The following is an 18,198-nucleotide window of genomic DNA, read 5'->3' as shown; positions in this document are numbered from 1 at the left end:
TTGCCATGCCCCCACGAAGTGAAATGCTGATATGGTGCCGGGCAGCAATCAGTCTCTGGGGTAGAGATTACCAGGCCCTGGTAGAGCCCGTCTACTCTGACAGTAGGCCCACCATTTTGACAGCCAGGGGGGTGGTCGATGTCCGCCATGGGAGAGTGCCAGTCCGCATCCTGAACATTGGGGAAAAAGAAGTCCATTTGTCCGGTATGCCACCCTAGCCAAGCTATTTACCATCAATCAAAATGCTATAAAAACAGTGGAACCTCAACACCAAAAACAAGGAGTATACCGGGTGGTCCAAGAGTATGAAAGGGTCTTCAGTAAACACCCACTCGACTTCGGGCAGGTAAAGGGGGTTCAACACCATATCCCCACGGGAGACCATCCACCCATTAAAGAAAGGTACCGGCCTGTACCGCCAGCACACTACCAAAATGCCAAAGGGATGTTGCAAGAGATGAAGGAGGCTGGGGTAATAAGAGACAGTTGTAGCCCCTGGGCAGCTCCAATAGTTCTTGTAAAGAAAAAGGATGGCACAATGAGAATGTGTGTAGACTACAGGCAAATTAACCGCATAACACATAAAGATGCATACCCGCTACCCAGGATAGAGGAGTCACTAGCTGCGTTAAAATCTGCTAATTATTTCTCTACTTTGGATCTTACTAGTGGGTATTGGCAGGTTCCAGTAGCAGAGGCGGATAAGGAAAAGATCGCATTCACCACCCCGATGGGCCTCAGCGAGTTCAACTGCATGCCATTCGGGCTCTGCAACGCCCCAGGAACCTTCCAGCCGTTGATGGAGTGCTGTCTAGGGCATAAGAATTTCGAGACAGTCCTGCTGTACCTGGATGACATCATAGTATACTCCAAAACATATGAGGATCATCTGAAGCACCTGGCGGAAGTGTTTGAAGCCCTGGCTGGCTTTGGCCTGAAGGTGAAGCCGTCTAAGTGCCACCTGCTGAAGCCCGAAGTACAGTACTTAGGACATGTGGTAAGCGCTGACGGTGTAGCACCAGACCCCGATAAGATCACCGTAATCAAGGACTGGCCGAGACCTTCCACCATCAAAGAAGTGCGGCAGTTCCTCGGGTTGGTAGGCTACTACCGAAGGTTTATACCAGGCTTCACCAAGATGGCGGCACCCATGCAGGACCTCCTGATAGGCCAGTCCAGGAAGGCCAAGAACCAGAAACCAACATTCAAATGGGACAAGCTGGAAGATGAGTCCTTCACCAGGTTGAAGATGACCCTAACAGGAGACGAGGTCCTGGCCTACCCTGATTATGGCCAACCCTTCATCCTTCACACGGACGCGAGCAACGTGGGACTAGGAGCGGTGCTGTCCCAGATCCAGCAAGGCAGAGAAAGGGTGATAGCCTACGCCAGCAGGAAGCTCCGGCCCACAGAAAGAAACCGAGAAAATTACAGCTCCTTCAAGTTGGAGTTCCTTGCCATCGTCTGGGCTGTGACTGAGCGCTTCAAACATTATCTCGCCTCGTCCAAATTCACTCTGTACACGGATAATAACCCGCTGACACACCTGGACACTACAAAACTTGGTGCCCTGGAACAAAGATGGATGGCCCGACTGTCTAATTACGAATTCACCATCAAGTACCGGGCTGGGCAAAAGAATGCAAACGCAGATGCGCTGTCCAGAATGCCTAACTTGCCAGACGGGGGAGAAGACCCAGAGGAGCTGGAAGAGATAGAAATCCCCGCGTTCCACCGCAATGGGATAAAGCAGTGCTCCCATTGTGTGAAGAACAGGTGCTCTGCCAACAGAGAAGCCACGTTCAATCCATTGCCCAACCATGGATGGGCAAAAACACAAGACAGTGACCCGGCTGTTCGCCTAGTCAAAGAGTTGCTGACACAAGCTGACTCATACCCTGATTCAGATGCTTCAGAAGAGACCAAACGGCTCAGACAGTAGCCAGAGCTTTCCAACAGCACTTCTGCCGCCCGCATGGTTACCCAGAACGTGTGCTAACTGACCAAGGTCCGGCCTTTGAAGCAGAAGTATTCCAGGAATTCTGCAACCTGTACGGCTGCAAGAAGATCCGTACAACGCCTTATCATCCCCAGACCAACGGGATGTGTGAAAAGATGAATCAGGTAGTGATAGACCTACTGAAGACGTTGCTCCTAGAGGAACGCAGCCTGTGGCCAGAAAAGTTGCCAGACCTGGTGGATCTCTACAACCACATCCCAGTGAATTCCACCAACTGCACACCAGCTTACCTGATGAGAGCGAGACCTGGTGGGCTGCCCATCGATCTGGATATGGGAGTTCTGACACCAGAGGACGCCTCACCGGATGCGGATTGGGACACTGAGCGGCAACAGCAATATCGTAAGGTACAGGAAAGTGTTGAAAGAAGTCTGTCCCAAGCAAGAGAAAGGCAAGATACGACTTACAATCAACATGCACCTGCTGCCCCCTTGTCACCTGGAGAGCAAGTCCTAAAGAGAAAAAGGCGGCTCTATAAATTGGATGACCAGTGGGAAAAAGAGCTGTACACCATTCTACCATCAAGTCATGATAACACCAAGGTGTACCTCATAAGTAAGGATGGAGGAGAAACGATAGCAGCAGTTTCCAGAGACCACCTGAAGAAATGTCCCGAGCAGCTAGAGCATGCTGAAGAAGGCCAAGATATCCCTCAACCCACAGAGGAAGTGGAAGAAATGGTCAGCACAGTACTCGGAGAATTTCCCCGGTCATGGACGCAAGTGAATAATGCCATTGTTGTGCCAGTCCTTACCTTTCTCCAACCAACTCCTCAGGAAGTTGCAGAAGTCTCAGTAGAGTTGGAAGAACCATTGGCCCCGGAGACAGAAGATTCCTTATCAGCAGACCATGAGAATCTACCCTCTGCTAGCAGCGAGCCTGTCGTACCCACGGTAAGCCAAAGGATCCGCAGGAATCTTCCCAACCTACCAGAGACACCTCCAAGCATCAGTAGTGAGGTGAACGTTGAGCCCACCACACCAGGGGTAGACACAAGGGACCAAGGTAGAACACAGACAGACAGTGTGTTACGTAGATCTACCAGAAGCACCACAGGTCAAATCCCTGCCCGCTGGAGGATTTAGATGTAACCTATAACTGTAGTATTGCAAATGTTGAAATGTTTTATATGTATGTACTAATTGTGTTTTTCCAGTTACCCGACAGGGTCCAAAGACTTTTAGGTTATGGACAGTGAATAACCAAAAACTTACCCTGTAAATAGTTGCACCTGTAAAAGTGCTCCTTTGTGCCAGGCCACAGAACAAAAACCCGTGGAGGTGGCTGAAGACGTGGTCCAACATCCGGATCATCAATGCCCTGTAGCCACCCCAGGGCCCCCGTGGAGGGTTTGGGACGGGTCCCTCAAACTACATCTTCTTCAGTGGAATGGACACCTGGTTACGGATGATACCGTGACCTAAAAAGACAGTAATGCCTGTAAATATGTTCAAGTATTGTTATTGCTATTGTTTATTGTTATCTGTTACATTTTTGCAAAATATGCTCAGTCCCGGAGTTCTGAAATTTACTAGGGGGAAATGTGGCACCCCAGAGGGTCTGGTTGCCACAGTGGTAGTAATACCATGTCTGGGAGCAAAACAGGAGTTTCCTGGTCAGGAACACATTACATGCAACACCTCCTGCCCCAGGCCAGAAAGGGGAGGATCCTGCCCTATATAACTGGATCTGGAGGCGGGGTTAGTTTAGTCAGTGTCAGGAGTCAAGTAGGACACGAAGGAGTAAGGAGCTAGGGACTGGAGCTGGAGATAGCTCGTCCTAGCCAGAATACGCAGAGAACCGGACACCGGAGTCCGAGGCTGTGGGACCCTTCAGGCCCAGCAGTAGATACCGCAGGGCAGGGGATTGCAGGTCTCCTGGCCCATCAGAAGCCCGGAGGCTCAGCCACACGAAAGGACCAGTACCGCCACAGAGGAGCGAGGAATACACAAGGTCCGAGTCACCAGCCATACGGGTGAGCGCAGCACGTTACACTCAGGGACGTGGGCTACAACACAGCTATAAGCGGGATAGCCAAAGAGTATAGTCAGAACGGCAGGCCTACAACTCTACCTGGCCAGGTGGACTGTATGATTGTTCCCAGACTGACCAGGCCCTCATCACTAGCCGGTACTCCCATTGGGGCCCATATAATTGCCAACAGTAAAGACCCTGGGACTGCACTGCAAAGACTCAGTGTTGTCATTACTGATACCTTGCACTACTACCACCATCATCCATATGCGCTGCCCTGAAGCTCCACTCTTCCTGTGGGGAGTTACATCACCTTGCTGCACATACCACCAACTTCAGCGGACTGCTCCGCAGCGGCGGTTCCCAATAACCGCATTCCACAGGTGGCGTAGTCGGACATTAACATTTGTACACATAGACTACCCCCTTGGTTTGACCACCCTGGGTCACGGACCGGGTCACCGCCACAGTGACTACAACCCCCAGCATCTACAGGCCCGGCTCCGGGTATACCACGGCCCAGGCGGCGCGTCACTTAAACAACAGAATATAACTCCAAGTAAATCAAACTTCTGTGAAATCAGACTGTGCACTTAGGAAGCAACACTGATTGACAATCAATTTCACATGCTGTTGTGCAAATGGAATAGATGGAAATTATTGGCAATTATCAAGACACACTCAATAAAGGAGTGGTTCTTCAGGTGGGGACCACAGAGCACATCTCAGTACCAATGCTTTCTGGCTGATGTTTTGGTCACTTTTGGATGTTGGTTGTGCTTTCACACTCGTGGTAGCATGAGACAGACTCTACAACACGCAGAAGTTGTTCAGGTAGTGCAGCTCAACCAGGATGGACATCAATGTGAGCTGTGGCAAGAAGGTTTGCTGTGTCTGTCAGCGTAGTGTCCAGCGGCTGGAGGCACTACCAGGAGACAGGCCAGTACACAAGGAAACGTGGAGGGGGCCGTAGGAGGGCAACAACCCAGCAGCAGGACCGCTACCTCCGCCTTTGTGGAAGGAGGAACAGGAGGCACACTGCCAGAGCCCTTCAAAATGACCTCCAGCAGGCCACAAATGTGTATGTGTCTGCACAAACGGTTAGAAACCGACTCCATGAGGGTGGTATGAGAGCCCGACGTCCACAGATGGGGGTTGTGATCACAGCCCAACACCATGCAGGACGCTTGGCATTTGCCACAGAACACCAGGATTGGCAAAGTCGCCACTGGTGCCCTGTGCTCTTCACAGATGAAAGCAGGTTCACACTGAGTTCATGTGACAGACGTGACAGAGTCTGGAGACGCTGTGGAGAGCGATCTGCTGCCTGCAACATCCTTCAGCATGACCAGTTTGGCAGTGGGTCAGTAATGGTGTGGGGTGACATTTCTTTGGAGGGCCGCACAGCCCTCCATGTGCTCGCCAGAGGTAGCCTGACTGCCATTAGGTATCGAGATGAGATCCTTAGACCCCTTGTGAGACCCTTTGCTGGTGCGGTTGGCCCTGGGTTCCTCCTAATGCAGGACAATGCCAGACCTCATGTGGCTGGAGTGTGTCAGCAGTTCCTGCAAGATGAAGGCACTGAAGCTATGGACTGGCCCGCCCGTTCCCCAGACCTGAATCCAATTAAGCACATCTGGGACATCATGTCTCGCTCCATCCACCAACGTCACGTTGCACCACAGACTGTCCAGGAGTTGGCGGATGCTTTAGTCCAGATCTGGGAGGAGATCCCACAGGAGACCATCCGCAACCTCATCAGGAGCATGCCCAGGCGTTGTAAGGAGGTCATACAGGCACGTGGAGGCCACACACAATACTGAGCCTCATTTTGACTTGTTTTAAGGACATTACATCAAAGTTGGATCACCCTGTAGTGTGTTTTTCCACTTTAAATTTACGGGTGACTCCAAATCCAGGCCTCCATTGGTTAATAAATTTGATTTCCATTGATGATTTTTGTGTGATTTTGTTGTCAGCACATTCAACTTTGTACAGAACAAAGTATTCAATGAGAATATTTCATTCATTCAGATCTAGGATGTGTTATTTGAGTGTTCCCTTTATTTTTTTGAGCAGTGTATTTTGGCCATGCTGACTTCACAAACACTTCATGTGGTTTCCTTCATACTAACTTCCTGCTTCATCGTTCATTGTATAGTTTGTGGCATATAATGGCATCTACAGGCCAAAAATATTATGCATTTAATTATATTCAATATGTAGTGTAGAACACAGTACAGCCTAAAATACATCTATATTTTATTTTAACACTCTTGTCGGAGGAATGAGGGACTAAGTCAATTACTATGCAACAGCTTAGGCTAGGGTCACACTAATAGGGCCCATTCACACAGAACCAAATTCGGACCAATGTTAATCAATGGGGCAGTGCAGATGAGCGATTTTTTTCACTGACCAAATCTGTGTGTCACAGTTTGCACGAGTTTCTTCCATAAATCAGATAAGACTTACCCATTTAAGTACAGTGCAGACCAAAAGTTTGGACACACCTTCTCATTTAAAGATTTTTCTGTATTTTCATGACTATGAAAATTGTACATTCACACTGAAGGCATCAAAACTATGAATTAACACATGTGGAATTATATACTTAACAAAAAAGTGTGAAACAACTGAAAATATGTCTTATATTCTTCAAAGTAGCCACCTTTTGCTTTGATGACTGCTTTACACACTCTTGGCATTCTCTTGATGAGCTTCAAGAGGTAGTCACCGGAAATGGTTTTCACTTCACAGGTGTGCCCTGTCAGGTTTAATAAGTGGGATTTCTTGCCTTATAAATGGGGTTGGGACCATTAGTTGTGTTGTGCAGAATTCTGGTGGATACACAGCTGATAGTCCTACTGAATAGACTGTTAGAATTTGTATTATGGCAAGAAAAAAGCAGCTAAGTAAAAAAAAACGAGTGGCCATCATTACTTTAAGAAATGAAGGTCAGTCAGTCCAAAAAATTGGGAAAACTTTGAAAGTGTCCCCAAGTGCAGTTGCAAAAACCATCAAGCGCTACAAAGAAACTGGCTCACATGAGGACCGCCCCAGGAAAGTAAGACCAAGAGTCACCTCTGCATCTGAGGATAAGTTTATCCGAGTCACCAGCCTCAGAAATCACAGGTTAACAGCAGCTCAGATTAGAGACCAGGTCAATGCCACACAGAGTTCTAGCAGCAGACACATCTCTTCAACAACTGTTAAGAGGAGACTTTGTGCAGCAGGCCTTCATGGTAAAATAGCTGCTAGTAAACCACTGCTAAGGACAGGCAACAAGCAGAAGAGACTTGTTTGGGCTAAAGAACACAAGGAATGGACATTAGACCAGTGGAAATCTGTGCTTTGGTCTGATGAGTCCAAATTTGAGATCTTTGGTTCCAACCACCGTGTCTTTGTGCGAAGCAGAAAAGGTGAACGGATGGACTCTACATGCCTGGTTCCCACCGTGAAGCATGGAGGAGGAGGTGTGATGGTGTGGGGGTGCTTTGCTGGTGACACTGTTGGGGATTTATTCAAAATTGAAGGCATACTGAACCAGCATGGCTACCACAGCATCTTGCAGCGACATGCTATTCCATCCAATTTGCGTTTAGTTGGACCATCATTTATTTTTCAACAGGACAATGACCCAAACACACCTCCAGGCTGTGTAAGGGCTATTTGACCAAGAAGGAGAGTGTAGGTGGTGATTTCCCTTTCTATTTCCTGTCCTGAACCTTTCCTATATCATCAATAACTCAAGTTTGGGAAAATAATACAGATGTTTAATAACAAGAAAAACAAGATAATAATAAGGCAATTCAATTAACAATTTACAATCGAACCTTTCTTCAATGTCCTCTAATTAGATAAAATACAAATACAATCATAAGTATACTTAGCAATGATCCTTCATGGCAGAGAGAGAGATAGTCTTGACTCTACTTCATTTATACTAAAAATTTCACATCCACACCCACATACAACCCACGACTCCGCCCTTCTTCTCCGGTATCTTCTGTGGCAAATATCCAATCATCTTCAGGGTAGTATGAGCATTGTCATTGGCTGCATTGGTCAACACCTTCCTGCAGATGGCACTCTTGTACTTCTGGAAGAAAGTCCTTGTGTAGGTTCAACTCCATTTGCGCTGGCTCCAAGATGTTCATCAAAAGCATTGTGCACCAATATACATATCCATAGGCTGGAGACAGGATGTCTATCTCAGGAGCAATGGTATACAATCCAAATCCACAGGGGCAGTGCACATATGTAGATTACACTAGGTGACAAACAGGATCTGTATTCACGTTCACCACAGAAGGTGTGTGTACCTGTATCACCCAGGAGGCTGGAGGGCCTATACTCATTCCATATGTAGATGCGACCTTTACTTCATCACTAAAACAAAGGACATCACACAAAGAACACCGGCCTTCTCGCCCAGCAGGTCCACAACCTTGTACCTAGTATCTCTTGAGTTCAGTCATTCCTATGATATATATATATTGTACCTGTTGGCCTCCAACATGCCCCCCTTTGTGTCTGAATGACACATAACTTTTAAGGAGCCACAAATCCGGAATCCTCTTCGCCACCATAGTTGATTCTTCTTCTTAGGGCAAGGAGTTTTTTAACACATTCACTCATCATTTGCCAACATTTACTCCAAAAAAAAAAAATTAACTTTGTAATAGCTTGATTTCTAATAGGACATTGAAGGAGGCATATAAAAAAATACACATCAAATTGTACATATGATCGTCACATCACACAAAAAAAATCATTTAGATCAACCAACAAACAATAACATAATTTGTGATAGAATATCCATGTTTACTAGGCTTTTCCTATAGGTTTCGCTTTGGAATCAAACAATCTTTCTTACTGTGCCCTCTTCTGCCGCAGTTCTCACATATTACAATTTCTTCTAATTCAATGGGAATTTGTACGTTTGTGTCACATGATGCAATTTTGACACTGGCTTGTTCTTTTATAGTTAAACTCTGTACCTTTTTATATAGGTAACGGGTTACACAGCACATGTATATTTGAAAAAGCGATAAAATTACAGAAACAACAAGTAATATGACAATTGGGTGGATTAAATAATTCAGTATGCCATTTGCCGCATTTGAATGACCAAATATTACCTCCCACCAATAACCCTTGGCATTATTTTCTAATAGATGGGTAACTTCCTTTAGTTCATTTTGGTCATGATGTAATAGAATTGTGGCATTTGCCTTGTCTTGATTAAGCTTCATCAATAAATATTCATCCTTATTAAATTTTACCAACCATTCTCCAAGTTCTTTTCCCATTCCTAGGCTTAAGGCTTGCAAATTAACTGGAGTGTGATATTTTAGATCCACTGACAGATTAGCAATAGTAGGAATTGCGTAAACCCAGTTGGGTGTCTTGATTTCTGTAACCCCACTAAGAGTGCACCATGCTCCCCTGGTTACAGATGTCATTACAGAACAATGTTGTGTTGTTATAGATACATTGGTGGTATTTAGGAGGAAGAAACAAATTCTTTGATGCCCTAGATAGAAGATTGGTGCTTTGTCTTTTGAGATTGATTCCCCATCTAGAATACACGGGGATGAATTACTCCAGCATTTGTCTTCAACCAACCTAAACTGTCCTGGCGTACATAAAATATTATGATTCCTTTGTATACAAAGTGAAATGTCAACCTGTTTCCACCTTCCATTTTTCCTAATCACCTGAGGATGTTCTAATCTCGGGTGTAATAATGTAGAATCTCCAGTTAAAATACCAATTGAACTAACTCTATGCATGAGCTCTAAAGGTGACTTAGTATATGGAATAAATGAAGAAGCATAGCATTTCTCAAAGTCATAGCTGCTGCACCCAACCCACGTGTTCACCCACCATTTAGAATGTGTAAAGCTCATGAGTTCAGGTAACACAGTAATTGCTTGAGACAACCATTTAAATGGCCACTGTCCATCATAAATGGACTGTACCGCTAACTTAATGTTAGTTGATAATTCCATTTGTCCTTGTGTACAGACTAGAGCCCAAGACATATTTCTACCTCTAGTCAGTGTATCTTCCATTAATTCTTTAAAGTGTTGGATAAAATCTTTCGCTACCCCGATATAAGTGTTTACATGATCTGGTTGTAAATTGTTAATTATATCATTGATTTTTCTTTGTACTTCAAAACCTTTCTTGCTATTGGTCGCTATATCTACAAGTTTTGTCCACATGCCCAATAACCAACCATTTCTCTATAGGATCTATATGGTTTAGATAGTGAACCAATTATATAATTTTGCCCTTGCTGAACTGACATCTCAACCTCTGTGGAATCTCCAATGCACGCCTCACGATATGTTAAGGTGATCCTTTTTGGCCTGAACATTGGGTGTATATTATTATGCCAATATATTCCACATACAAACAAATATTCTCCTTCCTTTAAGTTGTCACTAAAGGACCCATAATCTATCCCCTTTTGTTCATTCTTGTTGGGTAACTTAGACTCTTCCCCCAACCAGTACCCAGTTTCATTTACATATATTGTAGCCATCATAAATGGTTGCAGTGATCTTGGATCTATATTTTGTACACCTTCCATATATGTTAACCTCTGGGTACTAGAACTGTGATTGACTCTCCCAAATGAAAAGACAACACTATACTGATTGCTGGGACCCTGATAATATCTCCCAGTTACCCTTTTACCCTCTGGTATCAGTCTCACTGTCATACTTTTAACACCATTATTTTTATAGTTAGAATCTGCATCAATGTTTATGTCTGGGTGTGTAAATAATACGTTCCCATATTCCTCGTTAGGTAATATACCCTGATCGATATCTCCAGAGTGTTCAATGTGAGTTGATTCCATAGCATTGATGATCCCAATTGACAACAAAATTGCTGCAATTCCAATATCCAGTATCCAGAAATTTCCATCTTTTAATTCACGCTTCATTTAGGATCCTGGAAAACAAGAACAAGAGCGGCATCAAATTCTTATCAGTTATATCCGTTTACACTGATCTGCATGAACCCACTTTTCTATATCCCTTCTCTTCATGCATTTGACGCTTTTCTTCTCTACTCGTTTAACTTTTACCACCTGTTCACTCAGCGTCACAGTTACCACATAAGGTCCTGTCCAATTTGCATCCCATGAAGATTTGGGTACAAAATTCTTTACCATCACCCTGTCACCTAGTTGTAATTTTATTGGTGGCTTGCCTGCTTCTTCCTTTGCCTTTGGAGCCATATTGGCAGCTGCAAAATTTAAATATTTTTGCACTTGCTCCTGTAACTGAATCAGGAATTTTTCCTTCTCTGCACTTTCTCTCATGGGAGTGCTAAGTTTGGGATCTGCAGGATGGCAAAGGTTCATTACTCTACAAGTCATTAATTGATATGGGGTGATTGCTGTGCTCTTTGCATCTGTGCCCCGTATTGCCAGTAGAATTGCAGGCAGGTGACATAGCCAACTATTTCCTGATTGCAACACCATTTTCTTTAATCTCTCTTTTAAAGTCCGATTCATTCTTTCTACCATCCCAGATGATTGTGGATGATATGAGACATGAAACTTCTGTTCTACATTCAACATTTCACACATATTAGTCATGATTTTGCCAGTGAAATGGGTACCTCTGTCTGACTCAATGACTTTTGGGAATCCCCATCTTGAGAAAACTTCCCTCCATAATGCAGTTGCTGCTGCGGTAGCAGTGTCCTTCCTTATGGGCAAAGCTTCCACCCATTTGGAAAAAACATCAACTATCACTAGCAGGTACCGATAACCTCCTGGAGCACTTGGCAAGGGACCAACAAAGTCAATTTGTAATCTCTCCCATGGCCCCTCAGCCAAAGGCACCCTGGAAAGCACAGGTTTTTGTCCCCTTGGCCTAGGGTTCATTTGGGCACAGATTAAACATTCTTGGATAATTTCTGTAATAGTAGTTTTCATGTTCTCCCACCAGTATTTGGTTTGAATAAACTTTAAAGTGTTGTCAACCCCCATGTGTCCTGTCAATCTATGGTTTTCTTTAGCAATATCCTTTTGGTACTGAGATGGCGCTACAAATTTAGGGCCTTCTGAAGTCTCTCTAAGCAATAGCTCATCTTGCAGGATATATTTTTGGGGCTTATCTGATGATTTTTCCTTAAATTTGCATTTGATTTGATTTAAAACTGGGTCTTTTTCCTGCTCTGCCGCCAAACAAGGTGTAGGTGTTTTAACAACAGATAAACACTCTAATTCAACCTCATCTTTGTCCTTGTCCTCAAAATCTTGTTCTTCCCAGGCTTGCTTTCCCTCTACATCATAGGAAGTCCACTTTTCTCCTATCATTGCTGCCTCTTTGGCTAATTCATCTACCTTGTTATTACCAACTGTAATTTCGTCACTGCCCTTTTGATGTGCCTTCACCTTTATTATTGCCACTCTTCGTGGTTCTGCACTAGTCCTTTCCCAAATGTTTTTCAAAACTGAACCATGTACTAGTGTCTTACCTGATGCATCACTGAATCCTCTTGTGTGCCATAAAGGCATGTATTCAGTAAGTGATCTTGTGACATATGCACTATCAGAGAAAATTGTGATAGGCCCTGCACTGAAATGCAAAATTGCTTCCCTCACAGCTTCCAGTTCAGCTCTTTGAGCTGAGAATTTCCTTGGGCATTTAATGAGAATTTGTTCATTTGTTTGAGGACACCACAGGGCATAACCTGTGTAAAATTGTCCCTCTTCCCAATACCTTGATCCATCTACCCAAATTTTTAGATCTTCTTTTCCTGTCACTAACCTAAACACTTCCTGTGTCTTGGTCATGTGTAACTCCCCGCAGTCATGTTTTTCCCCTTTGTATTGCATCAACTGTGGCAGGATGTAGTTAGTATTGTGAGTCACTGTGATGTTCCTAGGTGTTAAATCTACCAACCATCTTGCTACCCTTTGAGAAGATACACCACTGAGTGTTCGTTCCAAGAGCATTTTGATAGGAGTGTGGGGTGTTTGGAGTATGATTTTAGAAAATCCTACTATGTACTCTGTGGATAGTATTGCCCAATGCACTGCCAACAGATTCCTAACACAATCATCAAATCCTATTTCAACAGGACTTAACAACCTTGATAGGTATCCAACAGGAACCCATTTTCCTTGCCTCTCCTGCAGCAATACAGCCGTAATTGCTATCACAGAGGCATGAACCTGTAATGCAAAAGGTAGATCTGGGTTTGGATTGCTCAGAGCAGGTGCTTGAGTGAGGCTGATTTTCAACCTTACAAAAGCTCCTTCATGCTCTTCCATCCATTCAAGTGGATCAGCTTCTCCCTTATCACCTTTTAGGAGTTCATAGAGGGGTTTTGCTTTCTCAGCAAATCCCTCTATGAAATCTCTGGAAAATCCGACAAGTCCCAAGAACTGTCTCATTCCTGTTTTTGTGTTTGGCCTAGGCAACTTCCTAATAGTTTCACATTTGTTGGGGTCAGGAATTCTCCCCCCTTTTGAAACTATCACTCCCAAAAATGACACAGACTCTCTCATCAGCTGGGCCTTGTTAGGATTAAGTTTGAGACCTGCCTTCTCAAGGAGTGTTAACAGCTCATTCAACAATGTGTAGTGCTGATCTTTTGTGTCAGTTTGGAGCAGAACGTCATCTACATATTGTACAATGCAATCAAGTTCTGAAAAAGATGACAAAATTTCAACCATACACTTATGAAAGTAGGTAGAACTGGACCTGAATCCTTGTGGCAACCGACAAAATGTTAATTGTTTCCCTTGAAATGTGAAAGCAAATTTGTATTGACAGTCAGGGTGTAAGGGAATGGAGAAATATCCATTTGAGATGTCTATTGATGAATATACTGTGGAGGAGGGTTTGAGTGCTGTCATCATGTCAGGCATTTTGGCAACCACATTAGTGACAGGAGGGGTACACTTGTTTAAAGCTCTGTAGTCCAATGTCGGACGCCAACCATTTGGTTTCTTAACTGGCCATAGCGGCGCACTATTGGTGGATTGGCATTCCCTGATGACATTTTGAATCAGCAAATCATCCAGTATTCTCTTAATGTAGGGGACTGACTCTGGTGGTATTTTATACTGCCTTTGGGGTGGGGGATCAGGACCCTCTACCATTACTACCATGTTGGACACTTTGCCACATTGGGTTTTTGAATTTGCCCACACACTGTTATGTTGCCACAAGATGTCAGCCAATATTTCATCATCTGTTCTCAATATCATGGCTGGATCTAAAGATTGAGCACCTTTGATGGAATCAATACCATAATTGTCAGTAACCATTTTTAAACAGCCTTTATACCGTGATCCTCTCCACAACATCCAGTTGCATAAATCAAGAATAAGTCCATATTCCTTCATAACATCTGACCCAATAATGGTACCTTCATGTGTTGGTGAAAGATATAAGCCATGCTCAACACATAGATCTCCCAGGTTTATTGTCACTGGTAAAGATTGTTCTGAAGATACTAACTGTCCTCCAAACCCTCTCAGAAAAATGTGTTTACCACCAGGGTCTTTAATCAAATCCAGATTAGTCAAACTGACAGCAGCCCCTGTATCCAGTAAAATGTTTGTACGATGGCCCCCTACCGTACCCTGAATACAGGGTCTCCCGCCCTTGTCCCTGCTAAGCTGACTCACTAGGGACAACACTGGGGCCTGACATCCCTATTGTTTTACATAAGGATTTGTTGGAGGTGGGGTCTTTAATTCCTCTGGCTTTTCTGCCATTGCCTTCCCAATCTTCCTCAGTTCATCCAGAAGTGGGCCATATAATGTAACTTCAGGAAGACTATGCTCTCCATCCCTTGCATTATTTGGTTCTTGTCTTTGCTTCCTATTATTAAAAGGTCTATTATTGATAACTCTTCTACTACTTCTACATTCTTTCATAGTGTGACCTGTGTAACCACATTTATAACATTTTCCAACAAACCTTACTTTGCCTTCATTTTTGACTACCTCTGATATCCTCTTTTGGGGCTTGTTGTCATGACTTGTATCCTGAATCCAATCCTTTAATATATTTACAAAGGCTTGATAGGAATTTGCATTCCTCAAGGCAACCTTTGTTGGATAATCAACAAAAGTGCATTTGTTAGCCATTGAATATAGAAAACTGCTATCATCAGGAGACATGTCAGGGCAGTTATAGGTAGAACGATATAATGTCAAGTATTCACTGCAAAAAATAATTGGATCATCTCCTCTATTTAATTTTGCATTTTCTAAGGCATTAGTACCTCTCATATCTCGTCCCCCCATAACTCTCTTTAATTCCTGTACTCTGTCACTAGCATTTCCCCAATTACATTCAAGATCTGCAGATAATCCTCTGTGAGCTCCTACAGGGGGCTGCAGTGTTTCACAAAGTTGAGATGGGAGCCATACCCGAAGTAAGGCACATGCAGCTCTATTACCCAGACTGTATTGAGTCACTACTGTCTCTAACTTATTGGAAAGACTAATGGCTGAGGCACTTGTATTAAATTTTCCTAATATCTGGCATAGATTTGTCTTATCCTGTATGGATAGTGTTGTGGATTGGACTAAATTGTTGCTGTTACTAAGCAACTTGTCTCTCCTTTGTCTGCTTCCTCCTGACTCAGGAGTAAAGAGAGAGGAACTATGATCTGGGTTATCCTCAGGGTTATCAGCCGTGCACACAGGCTGCTCCTCCCCTCTTTTCCAATCTCTTTCCTTCTGATCAGCAGACTTGCACATTTGATTACAATACCAATGGTTATTCCCTCTAGTACATTCTTGTGATTTCAAGGACATAATACAATGTTCTTTTAGCTCCAATTTTACATTAGCATCATGCAACTGGTTCCTAAGTATTGTCATATCGTCATTATACTCTGCTTCCTTTCCTTCTAGCAAAGCAATACGCTGTTCCCTAAGTTTACATCTCTCCTTATACTCCTCCAGCTTATCTTCTAATTCACAATTTTGGTAATTCATATTGTCTACCTCATCCCTTAGATCTTCACACTCACAATTATGATCTTCAGCACTAGCAATAGCCAGACTGACTTCCTGTTCAATTTTGTCCACTTCACCTCTTAATTGAGCTTTCTCTGAATACCAGTGCAATTCCTTTTGCTCTGCAATTCCTTTCATCTTCAACAACATACATAAAACATTTGCTAACTTCTCTTTCTTTGCTTTCTTTTTCGACAATTTACTTTTGTTATCATTCTGCCCTTCACATTGTTTCATAAGGTCATTAAACTGATGTGTCAATGCATCATCTGCACAAGTACTGAACTGAGCAGAGGCATATTTTTCAATAAATTTACTGACTATTTCCATGTTAATTACGTCCAACTATTTTCACAGAAGACAACAAAAATAAACAAATATGCTTTCCAAACAAAAATTACAAATTAACTAAACACAATACAGAAACCAGTGAATATCACTTCACTAAAACAGGGACTCAAGATTGAATATAATCTTTTCCCTTAGGCAATTACTGCCACAGTCTTGTGACTTTACCTATATCTGACCGACAGTGTCTCATGCCCTTCATCAACTACAGATCCAAGATCCAGGCCAAGAGTGATCTCCTATTGAAGCATAAGGCTACTTCCCCTTAACATGAGATTTAGACTTTTAACCTCTACCTCACTTTCTTCTCAGAGATGTCTGGTTTTACCCTTTAGATCTTATGAGGACTTCAATGAACAGGGTGCTACCCTAACTTTACCGGCAACAATTCAACAAACAAATAAACAATCCACTAAACAAATAGACAAACAGGCCTGAACCTAGCAGAAAGATATTGATCAACATAAAATATAATGAATGTATAAAATCTAATTAAAGGAATGTATGCTTACCAGATAAGCGCATCCGCTCACTGATGAAGAATATCACAGAACTTCCAGTTAATATCTTAGGCGTTTCAGTTTCCACGAACCCGCGTGTCACTTGTCCACCGATAAGATATTCTCCTTGAGTCTGTCTCCTTGAAGAAGAGGTTTTCTTGCCTGGTCTAGGAACCGGATTATCTCAGGCACTTGGTTGAAACAGTTGGGAACTTCTAGGTTCTGCGTAGAATGTTGTTTTTCCACGATCCACTGGGGTGCCAAATGTAGGTGGTGATTTCCCTTTCTATTTCCTGTCCTAAACCTTTCCTATATCATCAATAACTCAAGTTTGGGAAAATAATACAGATGTTTAATAACAAGAAAAACAAGATAATAATAAGGCAATTCAATTAACAATTTACAATCGAACCTTTCTTCAATGTCCTCTAATTAGATAAAATACAAATACAATCATAAGTATACTTAGCAATGATCCTTCATGGCAGAGAGAGAGATAGTCTTGACTCTACTTCATTTATACTAAAAATTTCACATCCACACCCACATACAACCCACGACTCCGCCCTTCTTCTCCGGTATCTTCTGTGGCAAATATCCAATCATCTTCAGGGTAGTATGAGCATTGTCATTGGCTGCATTGGTCAACACCTTCCTGCAGATGGCACTCTTGTACTTCTGGAAGAAAGTCCTTGTGTAGGTTCAACTCCATTTGGGCTGGCTCCAAGATGTTCATCAAAAGCATTGTGCACCAATATACATATCCATAGGCTGGAGACAGGATGTCTATCTCAGGAGCAATGGTATACAATCCAAATCCACAGGGGCAGTGCACATATGTAGATTACACTAGGTGACAAACAGGATCTGTATTCACGTTCACCACAGAAGGTGTGTGTACCTGTATCACCCAGGAGGCTGGAGGGCCTATACTCATTCCATATGTAGATGCGACCTTTACTTCATCACTAAAACAAAGGACATCACACAAAGAACACCGCCCTTCTCGCCCAGCAGGTCCACAACCTTGTACCTAGTATCTCTTGAGTTCAGTCATTCCTATGATATATATATATTGTACCTGTTGGCCTCCAACAGAGAGTGATGGGGTACTACGCCAGATGACCTGGCCTCCACAGTCACCAGATCTGAACCCAATCGAGATGGTTTGGGGTGAGCTGGACCGCAGAGTGAAGGCAAAAGGGCCAACAAGTGCTAAGTGTAGCGCCCCGCTACAGGGGTATTGCACCTCAACCAGAGGTGTGGTATTCCACTCCCAGGTAAGGATGGAGTATGGACCAGGGCTCAGTTAGCTGCATACACCACACACACCCCAT

At 43.5% G+C, this 18,198-nt stretch overlaps 1 protein-coding gene across 1 annotated transcript; it reads right to left on the bottom strand.

Annotated features, from left to right (window-relative positions):
- Positions 1–14,657: 14,657 nt before the first annotated feature.
- Positions 14,658–16,456, bottom strand: LOC141165547 (posterior protein-like). Its single transcript, XM_073651238.1, has one exon. It carries the CDS (start codon positions 16,341–16,343, stop codon positions 14,697–14,699), a length of 1,647 nt encoding a protein of 548 aa, XP_073507339.1. The 5' UTR covers positions 16,344–16,456; the 3' UTR covers positions 14,658–14,696.
- Positions 16,457–18,198: the final 1,742 nt, after the last annotated feature.

This window comes from Phyllobates terribilis, unplaced genomic scaffold (assembly GCF_046119375.1).
Source record: "Phyllobates terribilis strain yellow unplaced genomic scaffold, ASM4611937v1 Scaffold_1__5_contigs__length_1240528914, whole genome shotgun sequence".
Classification (NCBI taxonomy): domain Eukaryota; kingdom Metazoa; phylum Chordata; class Amphibia; order Anura; family Dendrobatidae; genus Phyllobates; species Phyllobates terribilis.
The sequence above is the reverse complement of the archived record's forward strand: the minus strand, read 5'-3'. Positions and strand labels throughout refer to the sequence as shown.

What these genes read in the sequence shown, in the direction of transcription:
- LOC141165547 (XM_073651238.1), bottom strand. Translation starts at nt 16,343, where the DNA reads ATGGAAATAGTCAGTAAATTTATTGAAAAATATGCCTCTGCTCAGTTC.